Source organism: Poeciliopsis prolifica, unplaced genomic scaffold (assembly GCF_027474105.1).
Source record: "Poeciliopsis prolifica strain line A6 unplaced genomic scaffold, Auburn_PproV2 SCAFFOLD006, whole genome shotgun sequence".
NCBI classification, from domain to species: domain Eukaryota; kingdom Metazoa; phylum Chordata; class Actinopteri; order Cyprinodontiformes; family Poeciliidae; genus Poeciliopsis; species Poeciliopsis prolifica.
In genome coordinates this window covers 4,070,957-4,095,712 of record NW_026562381.1, presented here as the reverse complement: position 1 = coordinate 4,095,712, position 24,756 = coordinate 4,070,957, and the positions used below count along the sequence as shown (strand labels likewise).

The 24,756-nt window shown below is 37.1% G+C and overlaps 3 protein-coding genes across 11 annotated transcripts in view; all 3 read left to right on the top strand.

Moving 5' to 3' along the window:
* The window catches only part of LOC129360411 (muscleblind-like protein 3), a 30,010-nt gene extending 17,371 nt beyond the window's left edge, over positions 1 to 12,639 (top strand). For 2 of the 8 annotated variants that reach the window (XM_055030606.1, XM_055030607.1), the window contains exons 5-7: positions 88 to 327; positions 1,060 to 1,213; positions 6,251 to 12,639. In XM_055030606.1, coding sequence (XP_054886581.1) covers positions 88 to 327; positions 1,060 to 1,213; positions 6,251 to 6,393 — 537 coding nt within the window. In that variant the 3' untranslated portion in view covers positions 6,394 to 12,639. Of the gene's footprint in view, positions 1 to 87; positions 328 to 1,059; positions 1,214 to 4,018; positions 4,111 to 4,871; positions 4,940 to 6,250 lie in introns of all 8 variants that reach the window. The other 6 variants (XR_008606046.1, XR_008606045.1, XM_055030611.1 and 3 more) reach the window with 6 other exon arrangements.
* Positions 12,640 to 14,052: 1,413 nt separating this feature from the next.
* On the top strand, positions 14,053 to 18,754 carry LOC129360708 (ras-related protein Rap-2c). Of its 2 annotated transcripts, XM_055031084.1 has the most exons (4): positions 14,053 to 14,297; positions 14,667 to 15,011; positions 16,389 to 16,674; positions 17,607 to 18,754. In XM_055031084.1, the coding sequence occupies exons 2-3, from the start codon at positions 14,739 to 14,741 to the stop codon at positions 16,665 to 16,667; spliced, it is 552 nt and encodes a 183-aa protein (XP_054887059.1). In that variant the 5' UTR covers positions 14,053 to 14,297; positions 14,667 to 14,738; the 3' UTR covers positions 16,668 to 16,674; positions 17,607 to 18,754. The 2 variants fall into 2 exon arrangements, with proteins under 2 accessions (XP_054887059.1, XP_054887058.1); XM_055031083.1 differs by having other exon boundaries at positions 14,053 to 15,011.
* Positions 18,755 to 22,692: 3,938 nt separating this feature from the next.
* On the top strand, positions 22,693 to 24,546 carry LOC129360756 (UDP-N-acetylglucosamine transferase subunit ALG13 homolog). The gene is made up of 4 exons (XM_055031151.1): positions 22,693 to 22,930; positions 23,033 to 23,195; positions 24,100 to 24,238; positions 24,317 to 24,546. Exons 1-4 carry the CDS (start codon positions 22,850 to 22,852, stop codon positions 24,426 to 24,428), a joined length of 495 nt encoding a protein of 164 aa, XP_054887126.1. The 5' UTR covers positions 22,693 to 22,849; the 3' UTR covers positions 24,429 to 24,546.
* Positions 24,547 to 24,756: the final 210 nt, after the last annotated feature.

Genomic DNA, 24,756 nt, shown 5'->3' with positions numbered 1-24,756 from the left:
AGCCCATGTGCAGTTGTTGCGTTTCTAAGTTTAGTCGAAGCTCGATGAAAGGGAGATGTTGACCGGCGTTCCCGGTGGCCCTGCCAGGTTTGCAGAGAGTTCCAGCGCGGCAACTGCACACGGGGTGAGAGCGACTGCCGCTACGCTCACCCCCTGGAGGCCGGCATGGTGGACTGCAGCGAGAACTCCGTCATTGTGTGCATGGACTACATAAAGGGCCGCTGCAGCAGGGACAAGTGCAAGTACTTCCACCCGCCGGCTCACCTGCAGGCCAGGATCAAGGCTTCGCAGCACCAAGCCGGTCAAAACACAGCGCCCACTCCCTTGGTGAGTTCCTCCTTGGAATGTGACAGGAAATACTCCATCCTTGTGACCATGCAACATGTTTTCTACCATCCTCTAAGATGTTGAGATGTACACTTGAACCTGACAGCGATAGTAACTAGTTTAATTTACTAAGTTACATTTACTTGAGTACATTTTTGGAAAAAAAATGTTTTATGAGTAGTTTGCTGCGCTTTACTTTTTACTTGAGTAATTTCATTGCAAAGTATCCCTTTTCTTACTTGAGTAAAATTTCTGAATTTTCTATTCATTGTAAGTAATTTCACTGAATGAATAACAAACTTGATTTTTATCCAAAAATTTACCAGACATACACACACACTTAAAGTTTAATAAGCTTTATTTTGATAGCTAGATATATCTCAGGGTCATGTTGTTGTTACATCCCACAGCAGTTTAAGAATTAATTTATTGGCATTTTGCTCATTTTATGTGGTCATTCTTTTGTGCAGTCAGAAGCAATGCCCCTTTTGGAAAATAAAGACTTGCTTTTATTCTCATTTTTATTTGATGTTGGTGTGGTCCTGCACCCATTAAGTTCACATTTTAGGTTGAAGCGCCCCCTTGTGGCTGTAAAAATGTTTACAATCTCTGGAGCCATAGTAGACACAACAATACGGTCTTGGAATACATTTTAAGTATTTATATTCTGTACAACAAAGTCTGTTGAAATTCTTTATGTCTTTTTCACACTTTATTTATCCACCTGGCCAGGCTTTAGCTCCAGGCAGCATGCAGTCGCTGCCAAAAAGGCAGATTTTAGAGAAGAGCAACGGCGCTGCAGCTGCAGTCTTCAACCCTAGCATGTTCCACTACCAGCAAGCCCTGGCTAACATGCAGCTCCAGCAACCAGCCTTCATCCCCACTGGTGAGTCTCTGAACGCAGCAACATCAGGGCCCAGCGCTCATGCAAAACAAAAACATCACATTTAAAAGAAAAAAAAATATCCTCTAAAAGGAGGAGACGCTGAAAAACTGTGACATCTATAGTATTTTAAAGCAGCATCTCTTTGTAAGTTAACCTGAATTCACGGTTGAAATAAATTGAAGCTGTAAAACACGCTTATCAGCCAAGATGGTGATTCTCAAAAAAAAAAAAACAGATTTCCCAAAAATGTAATCTTCAAAAACAAAAAAAAATTGATTAATCAATTAAATCAATTTATTGCCCCGCCCTACTTAATGGACGCCTGAAGGTGCCAGAATTAAAGCATAAACATTACAGTAACATCACGCCGCCATGTTGTTCAGGAAGGGAGTCTCTTTCCCAGAGATGAACGTGTGTTGGTGGAAATTCATGAATTCACCCTGGAACACGAGGCAAAACGTCTGATGATTGGTAAAAAGTTATTTTGCACAATGAAATAATTTCTGTACAAACATAGACTGGAATAAGCTTTGAAACTGAAACAGAAGTGCTTGGCCACATTTGTATCAAAACAGGAATGTCACAGAAGACTATCTCTGAAGTACAGAGAGTAGCTTTGTGTTTTGTGGCTGTTCACAAAGAAAATTGAATCACGAAGAAAGAACAAAACTTAAAAGGGATCTATTATTCAATATTCATCTTTGCACATTTTTGTAGTTTCATCTGGATCTCAACTGCCTTTAAAAAAAAGAAATTATTCATTAAAAATAAATTCCCATGCTTTCCTTGGATTTTATAGAGAAATTAGCAGCCAGTTAATCACATTCAAGCAATTAATTGATTCTCAGTGAATGTAAATATAGAGGCACTTTGTTTGTCTGGAGCGTTCAGATGTTTCTGAACAGAGTCCCAATGAGGTTGGGCACTAACCAGTAATATGAAGCTATTTCCAAACAATTTGAATATTATAATTTTACAAAATTTATGATCGTTTCCAGTCTTTGCAGGAGGGCTTGCACCAGCAGATTGACTCTGGAGTCACACAGTGACATGTTGGACTCTACAGGCCTCAGGAAGCATGTTCAGTGTTAAAGCTCAGTAGAGGAAACTTACAAACTGCAGAAAACCTGTTGCCACTGTCAAACACGGTAGCCAGATCGTTTCCTCCACATCAGATTCTCTCATTGTCTTTAGTTTGTGCTCTTGTAGGAACATGCAGAGCCCATCCCCAAACTGCTCCCTCAAAGTTGGGAGCATAAATTTCTCTAAAGAAATGTTAATAATCTGCTTGTCCTTTGATGCAATGCAGCAGGGCAAGTTGCTGCTGCCAGACGAGGCTCGCCCAAGGGCATTGTCAGACTGAAGCAAGCTTTGTCATGCCAGGGACACTCCTCCATTCCTCTGCAGTCCAGAGCCTCCAAACCTTAGTGATTTGATGAAGTAAGGGTTGGATTGAGCAGCTCATCAGAAGACCCCTGACTAACACCACGAACAGCTGGAGCTGAAATATTTAGGGTGCATTCACACCAGCTCTGTTTAGAAAGTTGAAAAAGTCCGGTTTGTTTGTGGAGGTTTGGATGCACAATCAAACTTTAATTTGGGACATAGAAGTAAACTCTGGTCCGTCTAAAACCTCGGTCTCGGTTTAGTTGAAGTGAACTCTGTTTGGCATGTAAGACCGGAAACTGCTCCCAATGCAGGAAGTGGACTACAGCGCCAGTCGGGCATTCTGGGTAAAAACAACCAAAACAAACACTGAGTCTAGCACTAGCAGGATAAATTACTTGTAGTTTTTACCAAAGACAAAAGAGAAATCCCACAACTGCAAAATTCTGATGCTACTTCATTTTTGTTTGCATTCTGAAGGAAGTGCCTTCTTTAGAGGGCTTGTGTTGTTTCCTTCGTTGGGTTCTGGTGCAGCGCCCCTACAGGCGAGGAGGGGAACAGGTCATTCAAAGTGTTTGGTTGGTTTGACAGTGCAGTCATAAAGAGTACCACACAAGCTAAAATTGTAACAAATGTTGCAATTTTGGTTCCCAATGGAAATTAATCTTTGTGAAAGCACTGTTACTAGTGATGAGATTTCACAACTGGACTTATTGCACATCCAGCATCGTATGATAATCAGCACTATAGTTAACATATGTTCACACAGCAGACAAATCTGATGCATATCCTACTTTTTCACAGCACTTTGAACGGTTCGATTCAACATTTTCACTCCCCAAAAAATCTGATTTTTGCCACTTCCATGCGTAATACGAGATTGGATACTTATCTATTTGTTTTTAGATCTGATTGCAGATGTTCTGACTGTCTGCAGTCTGAATTAAAGTTCCCATGTTTTATTTTATCTGACTTTACATAACTGACATGAGACATGCATCATGATTCTGCACCAGAAGAAGCTAAACAGACCATTTTTACATTGTCTTTTAACTGAAAATCTGTATTTTTAATGGCTCTTTTCCATATTCATACCCAGTTCATTGAATACAATTATCAGATTCTCCAGTCTGATCAGATTGTATGGTCATGTACCTCCTTGTTTGGTGAACTATTTGTTGGTTAGTATTTTATTTGATAAGTGGTTAGCTAATGAAATATGTATTTTTCTTTCTCTTCTTTTGTTTGCATGACTCCTGATATCCGTTTAAACTCATCTTCATCACTTTATTTCCCATGATTTTATTTTTTTTTTTATTCTGCACATTTTTCCATGATAACCATATCATTCCCGTTCCTCCTCCTGCTCCTCCCACATTCCCCGTCCTCTGTCTTTCGTCTGACTCGCCTGAATTAAAGTTCCCATGATGCACGGTGCCACCTCCACTGTTTCGTCGGCCTCGACCCCCGTCACCACTGTCCCTTTCGCTGAATCCGCCGCCTCGAATCAGGTTTGCTCCTTCATTTCAGTTCTGTTTTCTTTTAGCTCTGTAGCTCAGTGTCTCTTTTTATTTAGTTAAAGAAACCATCTGCTTATACTGAGTTCTGTTCACATTTCATGTGTCGTCCCTTTTTAGTCTTTTTGTAAGACGAGCCAATTAAAACAGGAAATTCTTAAAGTGCGAAACTATTTTATCAGGAAGTCTCTTAGATTTTTTTTTAACCACATCACATCTATCTTACATCTATCAGGAACCTCAACAGAAACGTTGCTCATTTTCTCCAGAAATTACATCTTTGCCTAAATTCAAAGCAACAACCTTGATCTTAACTCTATAATGATTCTCTTTGTTTAAAAAGTTCTCTAAAAAATCTCCCAGTTCTACACAGAACATCTCGATTTAAGCTGAGGTTAAGAGCAGTTTTATTTGTAAATAGGAAACAGTGAAAACCAGGTTGCATTTTCTGTCCACTACCTCATGTCTGTGGCTGATTACGATACCAAAGCCTAAGAAAATACATTAAGGTTTGCCTTTGTGACGTGATAAAATCTGAAAAAATTCAACTGCATAAAATACTTTTGCACGGCACTGCACATTGACTCTTAAATAAAAGTGAAATCAATCATTTCTAAAATGGATTTTTATTTTTATCTGCCTCCTTATTTAATTAAAATAATTTCTAAATCTAAAATTACATTTTTGTCCAAAAGCTTAAGGATGAGATGTACGTTACTGCATTTTTAAAGCGTTCTTGATCTATATTTCTCCAGGTTTTCTGAAGATCTTTCAAGAGATTTCTTGGAGGTTTGACAATCATGTCCTTTTATCTGACATTATTGTGAGTATGTAGTAGCTCTGACTACTTATATAAAAAGAGAAAGTGTGACTGAGGGCCATCATCCTTCCTCATCTTTCTATCAACCATCGATTGAATGCCAAGTTTTTAGCTAATAAAAATGTTTTTTAAAGTAGTGTTGTTGTTACAACTTGTCTTTAATAAGACCCAAAAATCCTGATTCACATTAACTAAGTCATCTGTTGTATGTAAGCAAAAGTGACTCATCACTTGAGTTTGGGGCATTTTTATGCTTGATTTAACAGATAATTCATTTTACAAACCAAAATGAATTATCTGTAAATACTCAAGTACTGGACTGAACAGGAATAAAACAAAATAGCTAAAATTATACATAAGAAAAGATTGATAGAAATATGAACACCACTAAAAATCCAAAGCGTATTGAAAAAGTCATAATTATTAGCTTATAAAAATCGTCCGTTTCACTCTTGACTCTGACTGCACATCCAAACCGATTTCTCTACAGACATTGTTCTCCACAAAAGGTGGTCACTATTAGTTGTGCTTTCTTTTTATTAGCTTTCTTTGTTTGTGTTATGATTTTATTGTCAGCTCTCGTTCCTGTAAAGACTTAAAATCGATCCATAAACGGCTCCATCCATTATCGCTTCCATAAAAAGATTTGCTGCTGTGTCACATTTAAGTTCCTCTTCAGCGCATGTGGGTCGCTTTGGGGTCGTAAAACATTCACACAAAAGTTTGATTAGTTGCATTATTCAGCAGTATGAACAATTATGCAAAAAATAAAAAATCTGATTTCAGCAAAAACTTGGAAATAAGCATCAAGACCTGCAGTGTGAACGTAGCCAAAGAGTTCAGAGCGGTCTCTGGTTCTTTGGTTCTGCCACCGTGACTGCTTAATCTCATTCTATCAAGTTTTATGATGTATTAATTTGTCGATATTCCACTAATGTCAATTTCACAATTAACTAAGAAATTAACTAAGAAATACTAGTAAAATCACACATGAATAAGTTTATTTAAGTAATAAATCATTAAAAAAACCATCATCTTCCTGTCATCTTCTTCGTCTTTTCCGGTTGTTGATCATGCGAAAGAAAGACACTAATTTCGATACAGCTGACAAACCACCTCCTCCTCGCTCGAAACCTTTTTATCAAAAAACTTGATTCGAATTTGCGCAACTAAAAGCTCAATGGAAACACATTGCTGCCCTTACAGGAAACCAGCCAACACCAGTGTGGCCACCAGATGCAGTTAAAGTTTCAGAAATGCACATAATCACTAAATCTCATTCCTCCCTGTTTCTTTGCTCTCTGCTTGTTTCAGTAGACTCCTCCGAGCTTCTGACCCCTGACCCGGTGGAGCTGCAGAGTGTTCCCATGGAAAACCATTTCTGCCCGGTCCCCAAACTGCTGGTGGCGGCTCCAGTGGGAATAAACTCAGTAAGCCTTTCACGAAACCCCAGTTAGAGTCCCTGAAAACCTGCAGCTCTGCAGCAAACATGTGCCTCGCCCACAGTGCGCACCGACCGAGTGTCAGTGTGAAACTTCTTATACAATGTTTATAAAATAAAATGTAAAAAAAAAAAAAGCTGCAATGGTTCACGCAATACAAGCCTGAACTTAAAGCTGCTTCACTGCAGCCACAACGATGCATCCTGACGTGATGAGCAATAGAGCTCCCTCGTTCTGACAGCCATACACACACCACACCTTAAACGTGTGCACAAACACGCACACACACACACAAACACGCACACACACACACACACACACACACACACACACACATTCAAGACTAAAAGCCCTTTATGGGTTGCAGCCATTACCTGAGGCAGCCCAACACACCTGACTGATCCAAAGTAAGAAAAGTTCATTCTGGATACTCAGAACATTGGAGCTGCAAATGGACCTGCTGCTGGTCTTCAACCATGACTCGTTTTAAAAATGAAAGAATGTTTCATAACATGAACATTTATGTTTCAAGACGACTACAAATCTAGTATGTGTTGTACCATGTGTTGTCTATCATTCAGTTTATTCTCATCCGATGCCTGATGAAACGTCAGAAAGAAGCTGTTAATTTGTTTGTGCCTTTGAGTTTTTCCTGCTGAGCTGCAGAGAAGACCTGGTTTCTAAAAAGGACTAAAAACAAAAAACAAAACTAAACAGCAACGATTAAAGAGATGTCCACATGTGAAATTAAAGGCAATACCAATTTGAAGTTTGCTGCATATCAGCGAGTGGCTGCTAACAAAGGACGATTGTATGAACAATGAAGGTGTCAACAGTTGAATTTGCAGGATTTAAAAGTTTTTGCCTGATTTTAAACATTATTTTGATCATTAAAGCAGCAAACGAGGAATCATTAAACATGTAAAATAAGGTTGTACTCAGTATAACTTAAATAGGCATATAGGATGTTTTAGACCTCCTTCACACCAGATTAAGACCAGCCTACAGTAAACCATTTGGGACTAAATTTAATCTAGGGCCGTTTTTGGGGTCATAAAGTAATTTGAGGGTCTTTCCTGTTACAGGCATTTCAATACAGATTTGGTGTAATCTGGGAGAAAAGACAGAGTTTAATTATCTGACCTTTAATTCAATCAAAGATAATTATGCCATTACTATTTACGGACAAACCGATCTCTAACAGAAAGCAAAAATGTAACTTTTAGCATTTATTTGTGACTATAACACAGCAATTAAACAATGATTAATTTTGCAAAGTTCTTTAACTCTTACATTTAAATATATAAATTAATTTATCCTGACACCAAATTAAAGGATGAAAAAACCTTACTCATAAAATATGAAAAACACATATTTTGCCAGTTTGCAGAATCCCCCTCTATTTTTTAAAAGGTGCCACATTTGTAAGGAAATGCCTTTGTAGGTTGAGAAGAAATGCTGAGCATCAAAAACCTTTTTTTTTTTCATACAAGACAATTTGAAGGATAATCAGGCTTTCCAACACCATAAGACTGATTGCTAATAGAGGCATTTTCAAATTTTGAGTAAAATGTTTAGTTTTTTATTTGTTATTTGTTTTTTATTTGTCTGGAGAAACTTTTACCAACTGGAAATGCAAGTTTATATTTAAAATGGTTGCCATATTTATCCTACTTTAAACGAATAGATCCAACCAAGTCTGCTTTTGAGGAAAAGGTGCTTACTATAAAATTAAAATGAAAGCAAAAACATTATTAATAAACAACTAATACTTTGCGATATACCTAACATTTACTATTTTATAAAAATTACAGTTTGTTAGCTAAAATCTCATCCAAAATGCTAAAATGTGTCCATCGATATTGACAATGGCGCCACCATACCGCTGATGATTTTAACCAACTTGTTCTTAATTATATCCTCCTTATCAATCCCACAAAAGTTCATGTCCGATCTAGTCCAGTGTGAAGAGGGGATTCGGACTGTGGTCTTGAAAAACAAACCGCCTTACATAATTCTTGCCGGATCTATTCTGTTTGTGAGGTTTTATGATGCAACAACTTAAAAGAAAGGGTTAGTTTGTTTTCATTCTTTTGTTTTTTGATTTAAAGAACTCATAATTGTTTCTGTCTTCTACATAAATCTTACAATTAGTCGATTATAATCCTGAGTCATCTCAAACATTGCAAACTGTTAACCTTTTCTTCCCATCTGATGTCAGCCATTGCACAAGGCAGAAGCTGGATCTGTTTCCTGATGTTGTGCCTAAAGTCTGAATATGCAAGAAGTTGCCCATTTATCGCAATACCCAAGTTGATTCCTCCAAATAATGTGCAAATGTTGAACGCAGAGATCCATCTTAAAAAATAAATTTCTATGTGGTATTATTAGTTTCATGCTGCTTTTTAAGTAAATAAGTGGCACAAGATTTATTGTTTAAAGGCACTTCAGGGAGAAATCTTAGAACTTGAAAATGTCGTGTCCGACTTTATATCATCACCTTTTCTACTGCTGTGTCCTTTCTGTCAGAAGTTGTCAGAGTTGAATGATTACAAGAGGTCGAAAATGGAAGAAATAAATCAGACATTAGAGGTAAAAAAAAATACAAATACACCTGTTATTTTCGCTGAAATGAACTGCTTTCTTTGTGTGTGAGACTGAACTTAGAATAGTGGGCAGAAAGCATTTTCATTCAAGTTCAAATGTGCCTCTTTCAAGTCTCCTTAAACCATCACTGTCGAAACACTGTAAGAACTATGAGTGCTCAAAGATGCATCACTCATTTAGTACGTTGTTAACGTTGCGCGAAACCACGTCTAGTTTCTTCTCAGAGACAGCTGTGCTGTCTTGTCAGTGTAATAAATACATAAACCAGTGAGGTTAGTGGTGGGGGGTAAAATGTGAGAAAATGAATTTCACACAGATTTAGTTGGTTTTAAGTGCTGCAGATGTTCCAGCATTTCCATTTTAGAATAATGTTGATGTGTTGTGAATGTACCTAATGCAAAAACTATACATGTGCCCCCCTGAACGACAGGCATGCTGAAATGTTACTATCACCATATATAAACTATTTCAGAGGTACCATGATGATACTGTGTTAAGATGTATAGAAATGTATGTATTGTTATATAGATTTATATTTAATGTTATTACGTGGTGTGGCTACAAACAGAAATATTTTTCACCTTTTAGAAAATTTAGATCAGAGTTGTGCTGTTTGAGGTGCAAACGCAGCAGAAAATAATTTCTTTAGAGAACACTAATTATAAAGACGTAAACAGGTTATTTATCTGTAAGAAACTTTTTTTGAAACATGTCCAAAGTTTATTCCTGTCAACTCACACAACTCTCTTTGAACTTTGCTTTGCAGGTCAAACTTTAATTAAATGTTTATTGCCAAAACTAACACTAAATTTAAACGTAAAATGTGAAGCCCAAAAACTCAGATGCATCTATACAAAATAATGTATAGGTCTAAAACTTAATTTCAAGCACGTCTTCTTTATTTAATGGAGCTTGTTTTTTCTATCTGTTTTTAATGAGGGAAAGGTGCACTAAAAACAAATCTGCATATTTGATAGAGAAAGAGAAAGTCAGTGTGCCACACTTTTTTCTAATATAAAATTCAGCTCATCCCTCTGCAGCTTTCACATTCATTATTTTTTTCTTTTTTATTCTTCCTTTTCTTCCTTTTCCTTTTCACAATAATTGACATCTGTGTTAAAAGATGTCACAATTTTCAACCGGAAACTTTAGAAAAATTATTCCTTTAATTTAAGCGCTTTTATTTTTTAACAGTCACAATTGTTTTTATCTTTATGATTTTCTATGAAATAATTATAATTTAATATTTATATCTTCTTAAGACAATTAAAAATATATATTTTCCTGGTGTTAAAATGACAACCGTCACTTTTAGCCACGTTTAACATGGGAAAGACAAGAGAACATGCCACTCAAGGAAGTTGTTGAGTATTGGAAGAAGACAGGAATGGCTACAAGAAAGTGGCTTTTCTCCTAAATTAGGTCATATTTACTCTCAGAAAAATGGTTAAAAGTTGGAAACACTTGGATTGGAGACAAACAAGTCAGAAAGCAGGACAGTCAAGGAGATAAGAAAATCCCCAAAGCTCACAGTTTGAGGAAATCAGTCAATTTTGGCTTCACAAAGTCTCCAAAACGAGGATTCACTTCAAGGATTTTGTGCCAATCATTGTGGCTGATGCTGCACAGCGAATCAAACTTTATAAGCCTGTTACTTCAAAATGAGCAGCTTAATCTTTTCATAGATCATTCTGAAGTAAACAAAAACAGCTGAGAAAAACTGATTTTCATGCCAAAAAAGTAAAAATACTCACTCCTCTTGCTAACCTAACTTCAGACTACCTTCACTGACTTCAGTCTCTTGGGGTCTTGCTGTATTTCTTTCCAATGATTCATCTTGAATGACAAAACATCAAATAAAATATTAAATAAAGACTGCTTGAATTTACTACTTGGTGGTCTACTTTTCTGACCACCATTTGAAACTGTGGCACGTTTAAATAAATGTCACACCTTATATTTTAAAAACTAATTCACACCAAACTGCAAAATAATATAAATGAAAAATCAATGGCAAGAAAATGACAACATGGCTACCTTCCTATTATCATATCATTTTATAAACTTAATTACCTGTTTTGTTTGAGAAAAGGAATGTCTAATTAGCTTCTATTGTGCTTGTATATTTTATATAGACAGATTAAATCCTTGTGATTTCCAAAGTCAGGTCAGGTTTTATTTTGTTTGCTTTTGTTGACCATAAATGTTTGTCTTCTTGTACATTATGGTTTTTTCTGAAACAAGAAAGGACTTTTAAAGCAAACATGTTTCTGTCAGCAAGGTAAAGAGGCTTTTTGGACACAGTGTAAAGTCAAACTAATTCACATCCTGCAAACCAAACAATCTGTTGCTGCAGAGCTTTTTGTTGGCTAGTTGTGTTTCAGTTTGGACCAAAAATAGTCCAGAAGTCTCTTGATGTCCAGCTGTGCTGGGTGATGTCAGTCCTGACTACATGTACAAGAATGTGTAATGTTCACCTCGTTTGCACTTATGTACATAAATACTCCAAATTTATTTTGAATATTACAGATAAAAGAGATGATTAAAAATAACCAATCAGCGTATTGTTAGCGGTGTGTCTATTGTTTTATTACAGTGTGAAAACAGTTGAGGTATCTGTCCTTTTGTTTGTGTGTTGGTGATGACACGCATTAAACTGTGTCAACTGTAAACTGTGGTTGGTTTACTCTGGAGAAATATTTCTTTCATTATTCTCTGACATTGAAAAGAACAGGTGGATTACCACTAAGTCTGCAATAACTTTAGGAGATCAGTGCCATCTTTGCCCTTAAATCCATGTCATTATTTACAACATGTAGGAAAATCACCTCCTGAAGCTGAAAATAGCCAGAAGGAAAGAAAAAAATAGGATGAGGAGAAAGAAATTAAGAGGAGAGTGCGTGCCGGATATTCTTACAGGGTTTAAATTTGAAATTCTGATTTTACTTCTGCAGAAGCATTCTCACACAGACATGATTTTATCAGAAACTGACACGCCAAGCGATTGCATTGCTATCGGAGCGAGTGATTTTGTTGCCTGTTGTGGATTGATTGAGTCATGCAGCTGAATTGGTTCACAGCTCTGCGACTGCTGAGTGTTGAAATGGATCTCTGATCAAAGCAAACTCCCTAAAGCTTCAGTGGTTCTTTTCATACTCTCAGCCTCTCCACACTGGGACTTTTTTTTTGTTATTTTTACCACTTACAGGTGAATAATTTCTCAAGTTTATGTATTGTCTGTTTGCTGTTATTGTGCCTTCATAGTACAAAGTGTATTTTTTTTGTTAAATTCACAAACAACGGTCAACTGAATGTGTATGGGTATTTTTTTCAAGTCTTTTGTCTGTGCATTATTGCGTTTTGGTATAAGTTGAGTTCAAAAATCACAGACTGAATGTCGGCCTGTAGAAGACGAAGAAGGCCTAAAGCTGTTGAGGACTAAGCCATAAGAAAATCTTTCCCGGACGCTTTAGGACAGACTGACTGCTGTTTCTAACTCATCTATTGTTTCATTCGGCTTTCTGCTTGTGGTGCTTGTATGTGCTGCTGTGCTCCACGCAAATTTACTTTGCACTGTATAGGTATTGAGAGTTAATGTGCCTATAATCAATTCTGCTGTTTCTGTTTGACCTTAAATAAAACACATCATGGTAAGCCTCTTGCAGTCTTGTGTTTTTCCCTGCTTATCTGGTTGCTTTACATGCAGATGATCTGATATTTACAGCACTTCCCAAAAATTAAAATCATCAATAATGTTTGTTTTTTTTAGCATCCACACCAAGTCAGATATAATAAAATAGTGTACTCTGTGTACAGTATTAATGGCCGAATGTTACTCTTCAAAATGTAACATTTTTTTTTAAAATTAATGACATCATTTGCACATAATGTCAAGCTTCATCCTCAAACTTAGCTCAGGAATACCTCAGGGATGAGTGTTTAGCTCAGTTCCACTGTTTATTTTATTTTATTTTTTCAACAAGCAACCAAAAGATGGTTTTGATGCAAATCAAACACAGCATAACAATTAGCAACTCTATTGCAAAATGAACGTGCATAAATTTGGTGTGACGACATAGACATTAGACTTCTGTGGTTGTGTGGCAATTTACAAATACAAAATATCTGTACTTACATTTTGGAATGCTTTGCTTTAATTTAATGAAATCAAATGGAACTGATTGAAAAGTCAAAGATTTCCCATTTATTAAGACAGCACTTGTCTGTGCATTATTGCGTTTCGGTATAAGTTGAGTTCAAAAATCACAGACTGAATGTCGGCCTGTTGAAGACAAAGAAGGCCTAAAGCTGTTGAGGACTAAGCCATAAGAAAACATTTACATCCATTAGATATAAAAATTCAACTACAGTGTTAAGAGCATAAAATGTTTTATTGTATTTCTAATTGACGTAAGCCTGGTCACCCAGCAGTAATGGTTAAAAGCTCTACTTTTCTGACTTTTTACTGCTGTCAAACCCAGATGTGATCTTAGATCTCTCCTGCAGTACTGGAATCTGTTTTTGCTTAGAAGTTGGGATATTTTAGTTCTGAGTCATAAAAATCAACTGAAATATCCCCAGAAACCAGAACTCAAAGAGGGAAAGTTGAAGGTTTTTCACTAACCCTCAATCATAATTCATAAATAAGTGAGATTGATTGGCCCAGTCAATCTGATCTGACTTAAAATTATTGGTACAGAGTTTAAGACTAGCAAGTAGAACACGGTTAATTTGGATTCAATGTAATACTTTGTGTGACTTCTTGATGTGTCTTGGTTCACTTATACTCAGAAGTTGTAGTTTCTTTATTTTTATAGACAGAAAAAAGTCTCAGTCCTACATTTGTAGGACATTTCTGAACTACAAATGCAGTTCAGAAACACATAAATGTGCCTTAAATGTGTTTAAATACATAAAATGCAGATACATTTTTAGTTATTGGCTTGTATCTCTAATTCGCATATATAGCAAATCCCAAGTTATGTTGTGGGTGACGTCATTCTCAAATCAGCGTTCCAACTTCCGGTGTAATGGGCAACTCAGCACGAAGGTCTGCAGAGGCTCTTATTGTGAAATCTGCCTCTTTGCGGAAGCAGACTGTTAGCTTCAGGAAACCAGTTGGAGGAAAAAGATTGTCCTTCTCCTGGAAAAAACTCCTCCACACTGAGCCCAACAAAGGCCGAAGAAGCTAAAACCCCGTAGCTAATGGACCGCTGGAAAACTGCACAAATCCTTAGTCGATAGGACGCGAAGCTGCCAAATTGTCGGGCCGGGTCCGGAACCAGAACCAGGCCCCAGACTGGACCCCGGACGTAAGCAGCGCTGCGACACCGGAGGGTTGATGTGTGGGTGAGGGAAGTGGCATGCTGTGGTTAGGGGAGGCTAAACGCGGATCACCGTGACTTGCTGTCTGTATATAGGAGGCGAGTTCTCTAGAGAGTCCAGGCCGACTTGTGTGTTGCATCCGATCGGCTGTGAAGGCTCAAAGCTCCGGGATGGCTCAGCTGGAAGTCAGCCAGACAGGAGCTAGCTTCACCGTGAGCTAACATCGGAGTTAACCGACAGCAACTTTCAGGCGCTAACAGGCCAGACAGAAAGAAAGACAGGAAAACAAACATGAGTGTCGGAGCGGGGTTTATGTGAGTGAGCAGGGCTGATTTTATTTCGCTTTTACTTGTTAGCAGTTTCCTCGGGCCTGAGCAGCGTTTATGGAGGGAGTATAGCTGCGTCGTTAGCCAGCCTCCACCGCCCCAATGAAAGAATACAAAGTTGTCGTGCTGGGCAGCGGCGGCGTCGGCAAGTCCGCGCTCACCGTGCAGTTTGTCACCGGCACCTTCATCGAGAAGTACGACCCGACCATCGAGGACTTCTACCGGAAGGAGATAGAGGTGGACTCGTCGCCCTCCGTGCTGGAGATTCTGGACACGGCGGGGACGGAGCAGTTCGCCTCCATGAGAGACCTGTACATCAAGAACGGCCAGGGTTTCATCCTGGTCTACAGCCTGGTCAACCAGCAGTCCTTCCAGGTAAGCAATTAATCCATACAGACTCAGTAATTGGGAATTATTTGAATATATATGTTAAAATTGACAGAAGATTCCCAACATCTACATCCTGTCATTGCAATGACAGGCCAATACCAATGTTTTAGTATATTCTCATTATTATTTAAAAGATTTAAAAATATAGTTTTAAATCAAACAATGTATCAAGTTGAGGATGCTGAGAGCTGTGGGCAGAAAGGATCTCTTGTAGCAGTCTGTACACAGCGATTCTGGAGACACTTTGTGGTTATTAACCATAATTTTATCTCTAAGAGATTAAATAATCTCTAAAAGACAGCTTAAACAGAAACACCAATCCCAGCTAAGCTGTACTAATTATCAAATACGGTCAGTTTTTAAGTTACAATAAGGATTTGTTTTATCTCCTGAAAAATTTGAATGCAAATTTTGTAAATTTCTTTCTTCAAAGTGTTTTGGAGCTTAAATTGAATGGGTTTACTTCAGTATTAGCTTTGCAAAAGAAGTTTAATATGTGGAAAATTTGGTAGATAAATGAAATAATAATTAATATTGCTAATTTTACTGATAAGTTTTGTGTGTTTTTACTCAGTAGTTGTCCTCTCTTGCTGTTCATTTAACATTTTAACTTCTTTATCAGACCAAATTTTCTATTCATTACTCTATAAACCATTTACAACCTATCACATTAAAGGTGATAAATGTATAAATTCAACAGAATAAAATTGCAGTTTAATGGCAGAACATAATAATGTTTGATAATAATTTCTTTCTTATTACTAATACAGACCATGTCATTGATCTCACTTTACAGCCATAGCTAGCAATTATTTTAGTTATCAAGACTTATGTTGATTACTCTGATGATTAATTGAAATCAATTTTTTAAAATTAGCACATTCTGCAGATTTTTCTGTATAAGCTTAACTTATACAGTTTTAAAATGCATAAAAAGATGCAAATAAATAATACTGGTCTTTTGTTGGAGAAGAAAATAAACATTTTGTTTCTGAAAAAGCAATAACACATCATTCCTTTAGTGAACACTTTTCTAATTTGAAAAAAGCTTTACATTATCTAGTCAGTTATTTGCACCTTTTCGTGTATTTCTAATATTGCATAAAAAGTGAAAAATCAGCAGAATGTGCCAAGTTTTTAACCGATTATCAGAATAGTTAATTGATTATTCAATAAATGAAATAATTTTTAGATGCAGCCGTTATTAAATAGCTTTTTAAAATACAAGAATGAACTGAAAATATTTAACATGAAAACATATTAATCTAATATTTAAGGAGCTGATAAGGTTATTGTTTTAGAACATCCTAATGGAAATCAGACCACTTAAACCTTTAAACTTTTTCTTCATGTGTTTTCCAGGACATTAGGCCGATGCGAGACCAAATAGTGCGAGTCAAGCGCTTTGAGAAAGTGCCGCTGATCCTGGTCGGCAACAAAGTGGACCTGGAGTCGGAGCGCGAAGTCGCCGGCTCGGACGGCCGGGCTCTGGCTCAGGAGTGGGGCTGCCCTTTCATCGAGACGTCCGCCAAGAGCAAGACGATGGTGGACGAGCTGTTCGCAGAGATCGTCCGACAGATGAACTACTCCACACTGCCGGAAAAGCAGGAGCAGTGCTGCACGGCCTGCGTGGTGCAGTGAGGAAGAGGTAAGCAGGGCGTCCGTGCAGCCTTAAAATGTCTGGGATTCATGTGCCTAAAATTTAGGCCTTAATGTGTCAAAGATTCATTAAAAAAAGGATTTAATTGGCCTTAAATACATTAATCATAGCACTTACGTTTTCTCGTGGCTTTAGATATTTTATATCTCCCATATGTCCCATAAATAATCTGCAAAAAGTTACAGCTTGTGCTCATTTTCATTTATCTTATCTGTCAATAAAAATCTAAATTGAAGTAATGATTAAGTGTTTTGGTTTTAGCTGTTATGTTCAGAAATCTTAGGACTACAAATTGTGATTCTTGAAATAATTTTTTTTTTTCAGCATTTCTACGTGCTAGCTAGCTTCTTTGAGTGTAATTTTTTTTTTGCAAATTCACACCGACTTTACTTTGTTGCCATCCCATAAAATGCTATCTGCATTCTGTGCAAAAAGGCAGCACTATTAGTGGAAATTATTCAGGTTTTTTGCACATTTCTGTCATGTTACAGGTCTTAAATTGCATTCATAGTGGTCTTAAATCAGTGAGTCAGATCCTCACTGATTTATTTATATTTTTACGAAATCTGATGAAATGTTCCCGCAGCGCTGGTGCAGAAAAACTAGAGAAAAAAGTGACACGCGGACAGATAAGTGTGAGAGAGAGACATGGGAGTGGGTGTTGCTGCAGTCCGTTGGCTGAGCTTGTTTTGATAAGATCGCTGAAAGTATGTTGAAATGAGGACACGGCTATTTGAGCAGCTCAGGGAGGAAAAGAGCTGAGAGCGATGAAAGGAGACGGCAGTAAGAGGAAGGCGTCACATCCTGATGGTCCAAAACAGGAAGTTCATAGTGGCGTCTATTTCCAGCTGCAAACTTGTTGCATTTCCTAATCTATTTTCCTCTTGTCTTCTGCTTTTTTGTTCTTTTTTTCTAATTAGAACCTGTTAATTTGGACCCCTGTAGGCATTTTGGAGCACCTGAGGATAACCTGACGTTGACTAAAACTTACTGCTTCAGGTAAAACGCTCTGTCATAGAGACAGAAGAGACCTATTTTTGATAAGTGTTGGAAGATGCTTCTGCTGCAACCTCAACGGCCTTCGTGACGAGCCTGAACGCAGTCATACGGACTGACTCCGAGGAGCAGCCCTCTGTGAATTTCTGTCTTATTATTTTTAATATTTTCTTTTGTCCTTATAGATGGAGGTTTTCCTGACATACTAAGCAGAAGTGTTTTGTGAGGTTGCAGCATCTTTTTAAAGCTGCTTTAATCACTATTATATTCTTTAATATTACTTGTGTCATGTCTGAAATTTGGAATTTGATAAAGTATTTCATTATAATGGAACATTTAGATTTTTAAGCATGCATACTTAAACCGGTGTGCTGCTCAGGTGTGCTAATCATCTTATCTCAGAGGTTGTTTTTTTTTTTTTCTTTTCATAAAACCTCTTTGGTGTTTTAGACTCTCGTGAAAACGGAGAAACTGGTAACATTTCCGTTTCGGACAGTTGAGTATCGTCTGCTCCAAAGTGAAAATGTTTAAATGAGCCATTATTGTTCTGCCTCTGGCCTGAACTCAAGGCTAGCCCGGACACCGGTCTTCCGTTTCCACTTTTTGTTTTCTTTTTCTTTTAGATTTTTGGAACGACAAAAGTCGCCCAACACTCCGAGATGAGAAACGTGCGTCGCTTTACGTTCGAGACGCGCTCATTTTTCGTTACATATAACTCCCCCTACAAAGTAGTCCAGTGAAAGTTCTGGTGCAGTTCATCTGATTCTAACTTTTTGTATTTTCTTTTTATTACAGTAACATATTTATTAAAACATGACGTGGGTAGCCAGTTTTAAGCTTAATTTTATACTAGCTTCGGTTTTTCTGAGTTATCGGGATCTCTTTTTTTGTTCTTGTTGTTTCTAAGCAGAGAATTTAACAGAGCCTTAAATTTCTCCTCATCCCCCCTGCACCCTTTTGTCATTTGTCTTTTTATTTTCTCTAAGATAAACCACTGTAATTATTTGAAAATAAACATGCTGGAACTTCTGTTTTTGTGATGACACTCAGATAAAGTATTATCTTTAAATGAGACACGAGCACCGGCTGATTATTTCGGATGTCGGAGTGGAGCAAGTTGATTTTGAGTTAAAGATGAACCTTTCCACTGCTTACAGTTGACTCAATATATTAGAATGTTATTAAAAAGTGAATTAGTGGATGTGCTGTGTGTTAAGCACAACACACATATAGAGGCCTCAGTCCTTGACGCAGGTTCAATTCCTGGCCTTGCGGTGTTTGCCGCATGTCTTCTCCCTCTCTCATATCCCTCTTTCCTGTCACTTGAGCCAATAAAAAAGTAGAAAACTTCATGAAATGAGCAAAAACTTTGTCCAAATTATCGACCCTGTATTATTGAGACTTTTTTCTCAGTTGTGGGATAAAAGTAAAAATGATCTGAATTCTAACTTTAATCTGAGAATTTTAAGAATTCTGGAATTTAGAATTTAATCTAAATTCAGACTTTTTTTTTTTGCAGAATTTTGGGATTAAAGTCAAAAGTCTCAGAATTTTGAGTTTAAACCCATTTTTTTATTATTATTATTATATTTTTTTTAAGAACTCTGACTTTTTTGTTAGTATTTTAATCCCAGAGTTCAACCTTTTTTTTTCATTTTTTTTTTCAGAATTTTAGGATTAAAGTCAAAAGTCAGAATTTTGAGTTTATTTTTTTAAGAATTCTGACTTTTTTTTTCTCAGAATTTTTACTTTAAAAAATCCATGACCAGAGCTTTTTTTTCTTCATTTTTCTTATGTTATTATTTTCTATCTGCTCTATTTAGCTCTGGAACTACAATATTTCACCCCATTCTAACATACAATATATTTGCATGTCCGACTTTTTTAGTCTCATCGTTGGTTTTTTAGGATTTGGAAAAGCGAAACCTGAATTTCTTATTTTGTAGCCATGTAATTAGTATTTATTTTTTCTACTTTAGTTTTTAAAATACCAGAATTTGGACTTAACTTTACATTTTTGTCTGTCTGATAGCATTCTTAACTATTGAATCAGATGTTAACTAGTAAATCAGTACTTCAGTAGCTTTTTAACTAGATACTTTTTTTTACTATTAAGTAATTTCTTGAATGGCTGTTTTTTTACTTTTACAATTATATGCACCAAAATATTCAGCATGAATTCATGAAACTGCCACATTTTTCAGCTTTAATGGGTTCTTTGTTTCTTTCCACATCTCTTTATGCAGCGAGGGAGATGCGGATTGAAAACATGCAGATTCAATCTGTTCAAGACAACAGAAGCCTGTTCAGATCAGGTCTTGCAGCATTCCCATCAAACAGTGGGAGGAACACCAAGGCTGCTCTTTCATTTGATCGACATGAACTGGTTCAGTTATGGGTGGAATGTGAATAGTTTTGCAGTGATTTTAAAGATTGATCTCCAAACTCCTTGATGGAAACAAGTTTTCCTTTTGTTCTGATTTGTGCTGCGTTAATCTGGGTCCACACGGCGAGAATCACCACCGACTCTCAGTACTGGCTTTGGCCCGCGGTGTCAAGCTGAGGTCAGTGAGCTGCAATGAAACAGAGATAAAATTTAAAAAATGTGACCGTTCATCCAGATTTAGGGATGTTATCCTGGGTTTTTCCAAAAGCAGAAATGTGCAGTTTATTCATCGCTGACCGTAAGCCAACAATGTAAGAATTTAGATGAGACCAGAGTACCCAAAAAATTGTAAACAAATGAGGTTAGCACTACTTCAACATATTTTTACTCAAGTAATAAAAGTAGCCATCCAAGAAATAATTGGAGGTGAAACGGATGCTGACCTGTCAGCTGTTTCATATTGCCATGGTAACCCTGTGAGTATAAAAACGTGTTTTCTTATGACGTCACTTTTCATGAACGTTGTAACTGACAGCCATCTTGGCAGGCAGTTGCTTTGGAGTTGCTATGACAGTAATGAACATACCACAAGCTTTGAACTTTCTGCCTCTCTCCTCAAATTTACATAATAAACAATATAAGCACATTACAATGATTAGTCGATTACAATTTTTGAGAAGTCATAGTATATTTATTTACTGGTGTGTAAATATCAGTAGACTATAGTAGCCTACTACTCAAATAAAAGTATGAAAACTACTCTTAAAAGTTTGTTTTTAAAGTTACTCAAATATAACTTCTTACTTCTAAACTAAATACCAATGAATTTGTACTATGTCTTTGTTGGAGAAAATAGAACATTTTTGACAGCAGGAATGAAGAAAATTAGACCGTATATTGTTGTGCACCAAGGGCAAATGAATATCTCTTAGCTTTTGGTCATATGCAGGTCAAAATTATAGGTTTTATGAAGGTGTAGCTTGGATGAAGTTTTCAGAATAAGAAGTAAAAAATAAACTGATAACTGAAGTGTCATCTTAACAAAAAACAGTTCAGATTTTCACTAGACCACAAGGGGGCGACAACAGCAGGCCATCACCTCGAAACTAAAATAAAAGTTGAACTAAACACTGACAATTTATGCATGTATCCTAAAAATTCTAACATCAGTGCAATAAAATAAATCTAAGTCTAATTTAAAACTCATAGCACAAGCTGTAATGGTACTGTTATAATGGCTCCTTGTAGCTCAGTGAATAGACTTTAAAATGTTGTTAGTTTATAAATCATACAAAAGCTCAGCACCAAAATGCATGAAATATTTGATGCTATTGTATCAACCTTCCAGACCTCTCAGGTCTTCTGGTTCTGGTCTGCTCTTTATCTCCAGAACCAGAACCAAACATGGAGAAGCAACATTTGAACCATAATAAATGGAACATTGACCAATATGTTCTTGTATTGATTATTTTAATGATGGCATTCATCAAAATGTAATATTTGTTACTGGTTTCTCATTTTTTGTTGATATGTTGTTTTATGTCTTTTGCTGAAATGCGCTTTACAAGTAAAACTGATTAATGGATTGATTGAAAAAAGAAAAGCACATGACATTATTTCTAGTTTATAATTAAGCCCTACTTTCATGAACTCCAGTAATATAAATAGAAACTTGTGGTTGATAGCCACATGCAACAGAAACATCTATATAACCCTCCGATGTGTTTGTATTAGCCACTAGCTCTTCTGTATTTTAAAGAAAAATCCTCAGCAATGACAATCCGCCCACACACAGCTCTACTGTCAGTGTCATGTACAAACCTGTGCCCTGATTGCTGTTTGGATTTCCGTCAGCAGGTCCGCCTGCATTCAGTAGGTACAAGCCATCTATACATCACAGCCACTCCTCTGAGCTGTCAGTCTGGAGTGACAGCTTGGCAATAACTAAAGAGGACAGAGGACGCCTTCAGAGTGACAAGGCACTCATGCAATGTCACATATACATGAAGGAGCTGTATTGAAAATAAGGGTAGGCAGTCCTCTGTCCCAGATGTCTAAACAAATAAAAATCTAGAGTAAGCACCCGAGCCTTGACAATTCATAGGCAGTTAAAATTGATTCGTGCTGGAAGCCATGCAAATATTGTGTGCTGTATTCTACTCAAAGTCTTCACTGGAACACCACAAAAAGTCACAGCTGTGAGTTTTGTAGACTGTACTCTACAGCTTCAGTTTTAGTTAGAATAAGAATTCCTTTACTCTCATTGTGCAAGAAAACATTTTTTAAAAATAGCAACTCTTGAAGTGCAAATGGTCAAGTAAATAAACATAATGTTTAAAAATATTTTAAAAATAAATATAAAAAACATACATAGCAGAGGAAAAAAACAGAAACAGTTGTTGGGTAGAAACAATTCTTTAGTTGTTCTTGCCGTTGTTGCCCTGAAATACTTTCCTCAGGATAAAATGAAATATAATTTCAGTTTTGTACCGTCATAACGACAGTTCTTCATAAAAGAAAATGCGTCGTTTAAATTTATCTTCCTATTTTTGCAAGGTTTACCTTTATTTCAGATTTTTTTTTGTTCCTCCAAAATTCAAGTGTCTGCAACTAAGGCCTCCGGCCTTCAGATGGCGACATTGTGCGTCTCATGGATGCTGGTGACGTGATGACGTTTGAAGCGGAAGCAGCGGAAGTTAGGTCTGTGCTTTGTAAGATGAAGATAAACAAGCTGGAATTTTAACTTAGGGTAAGAAGTGAGGTTTTAAAACCGGAGTAGACATGAAGACGGTGTTCGTTACCGTCGGAACCACGCGCTTTGATGAGCTGATCGAAAACGTCACTTCCTCTGAGGCCACACAGGTGAGCAGGTGTCTTATAAGTCTGGAATCGAGCTGAAATTGATGTTTTAGTACTAAAATGGTGGGGGTTTTTTGTTTGTTTTTTTCTTGCTTCCTCTCTCAGGTGCTGAAGTTTCGGGGATATGAGCGTCTGGTTCTTCAGGTCGGAAAAGGATCTTTGCTTCCAGATGCCGACAGCTGTGCTCACCTGAGCGTGGAGGCTTTTCGCTTCAAAGACTCAATAGCAGAAGACATGAAGCAAGCTGATCTTGTCATCAGCCATGCAGGTAATTCAGGGGCAAAGACCTTTTAAAAACAAAACAAAGTCATCAGTTGCGTATTTTACGTCTCGTTTAAATGACACTTTGGTTATTCTACACAAATAATCGATTGTAGCGGCTTTGTTGTGCTATAATTTTTCATTATTACCCGATGCTTAAGGGGATTAATATTAAACAAGCCTGCGCACCGATAAGACTAATTATGTCTCTGTTTCAGTCTGAAAACTAGACTGAAACAACAATAGGTTTTGTACAGTTTATAAGACTGTACAAAACTTTTTTTTTCACAAAATCATCCTTTTTAGATATTTTAGTCTGGTCTGTCTGCCCTAATTTGAGCTTCTTCCAGAATGAGCTGTTTTTGGGTCTTGTCACTTTAAATCCAACTAAGCTGCAGGTGGTCATTAAACTAAACCATTGATACATGAAAATGGCTGGGTACAGATGCACAATTATACAACTGTACATATTTGAAAAGCAGAAGTGGAGACTCCAGCACAACCAACAAGACCTCAGAAAGTGTTTTTTGTAAGTCAACACCAAAACACTTGTCCTTTCCAGCAGCCTTTGTACAGTACATATGGCATTTAAATCAGCTGACCAAACTTTCTGGAGCTCCACTAGGTAACAACATAGTGCCCATTGACTCTAAATTAACAATCAGGAGGATTTTTAAATGGCTAATTTCCAGACACCAAAAAACATCTGTTTGTTTTTGTTTTTTTTAACCACTCAGGCTGTTTTTAGATGTAGTTGAGACCTAAATGGAAGTATAAAATGTGCAAAATATTAACTTCCTTTAGCATGAAATCCTGACTTATGGATTCTAATATTTACTCTAGGAATTAAAACTAAGTCTAACAATTTGGACAATTTTAATTCTTTTTTACTTTTTAAAACTTCCTTTCAGGAGCAGGAAGTTGTCTGGAGGCTCTCGGCGCAGGCAAACCTCTGCTAGTTGTGGTCAATGACAAACTGATGGACAACCATCAGCTGGAGCTGGCCCGGCAGCTGGCCATGGACCACCACCTGCTGTACTGCACATGCAGGTATGTCTGTCTCACACGCCTGTCACCAGAGTAATGCTGTGAAGCCAACCAGCATTAACGGTGTGTGCTTATGTCCAGCACTCTGACGGAAACGCTGAAGAACATGGACCTCTCTGTTCTGCAGCCGTTCACGCCTGGACAGCCGAAGAACTTTGCAAACTTTTTAGATAAAGCCCTCGGAGTGAAATGACTTTTTAATGCCACAATGCTGTGGATTATGTTACACATGAAAGTGCTGACTCTACATTGTGAAAGATGTATGTTACAGGTGTGTTTATATGTATATAAATATCAGTAATGAGATCCTATGAATGTTCAGTCTATTAATATTTTCATTTTAAAATGACTTTACAGTTTAATACTTCCTCAGCCTGAGGGCTTGTGACAAAGCTTTGCAGAAACTGTTAAGTAAAGCATTAAATCGACTGTAAAATCACCATCAGTAAGGTGACTGAACTTAGAAATCTTTATGCAGTTCATGCATTTTGTCAATGAGTTTGACCTCTGCAGCCTTGCTC

What these genes read in the sequence shown, in the direction of transcription:
- LOC129360708 (XM_055031084.1), top strand. Translation starts at nt 14,739, where the DNA reads ATGAAAGAATACAAAGTTGTCGTGCTGGGCAGCGGCGGCGTCGGCAAG. An exon ending in TCAACCAGCAGTCCTTCCAG is followed by an intron (nt 15,012 to 16,388) that starts GTAAGCAATTAA and finishes TGTGTTTTCCAG; the next exon opens with GACATTAGGCCGATGCGAGA.
- LOC129360756 (XM_055031151.1), top strand. Translation starts at nt 22,850, where the DNA reads ATGAAGACGGTGTTCGTTACCGTCGGAACCACGCGCTTTGATGAGCTG. An exon ending in TCTTGTCATCAGCCATGCAG is followed by an intron (nt 23,196 to 24,099) that starts GTAATTCAGGGG and finishes ACTTCCTTTCAG; the next exon opens with GAGCAGGAAGTTGTCTGGAG. An exon ending in CTGCTGTACTGCACATGCAG is followed by an intron (nt 24,239 to 24,316) that starts GTATGTCTGTCT and finishes GCTTATGTCCAG; the next exon opens with CACTCTGACGGAAACGCTGA.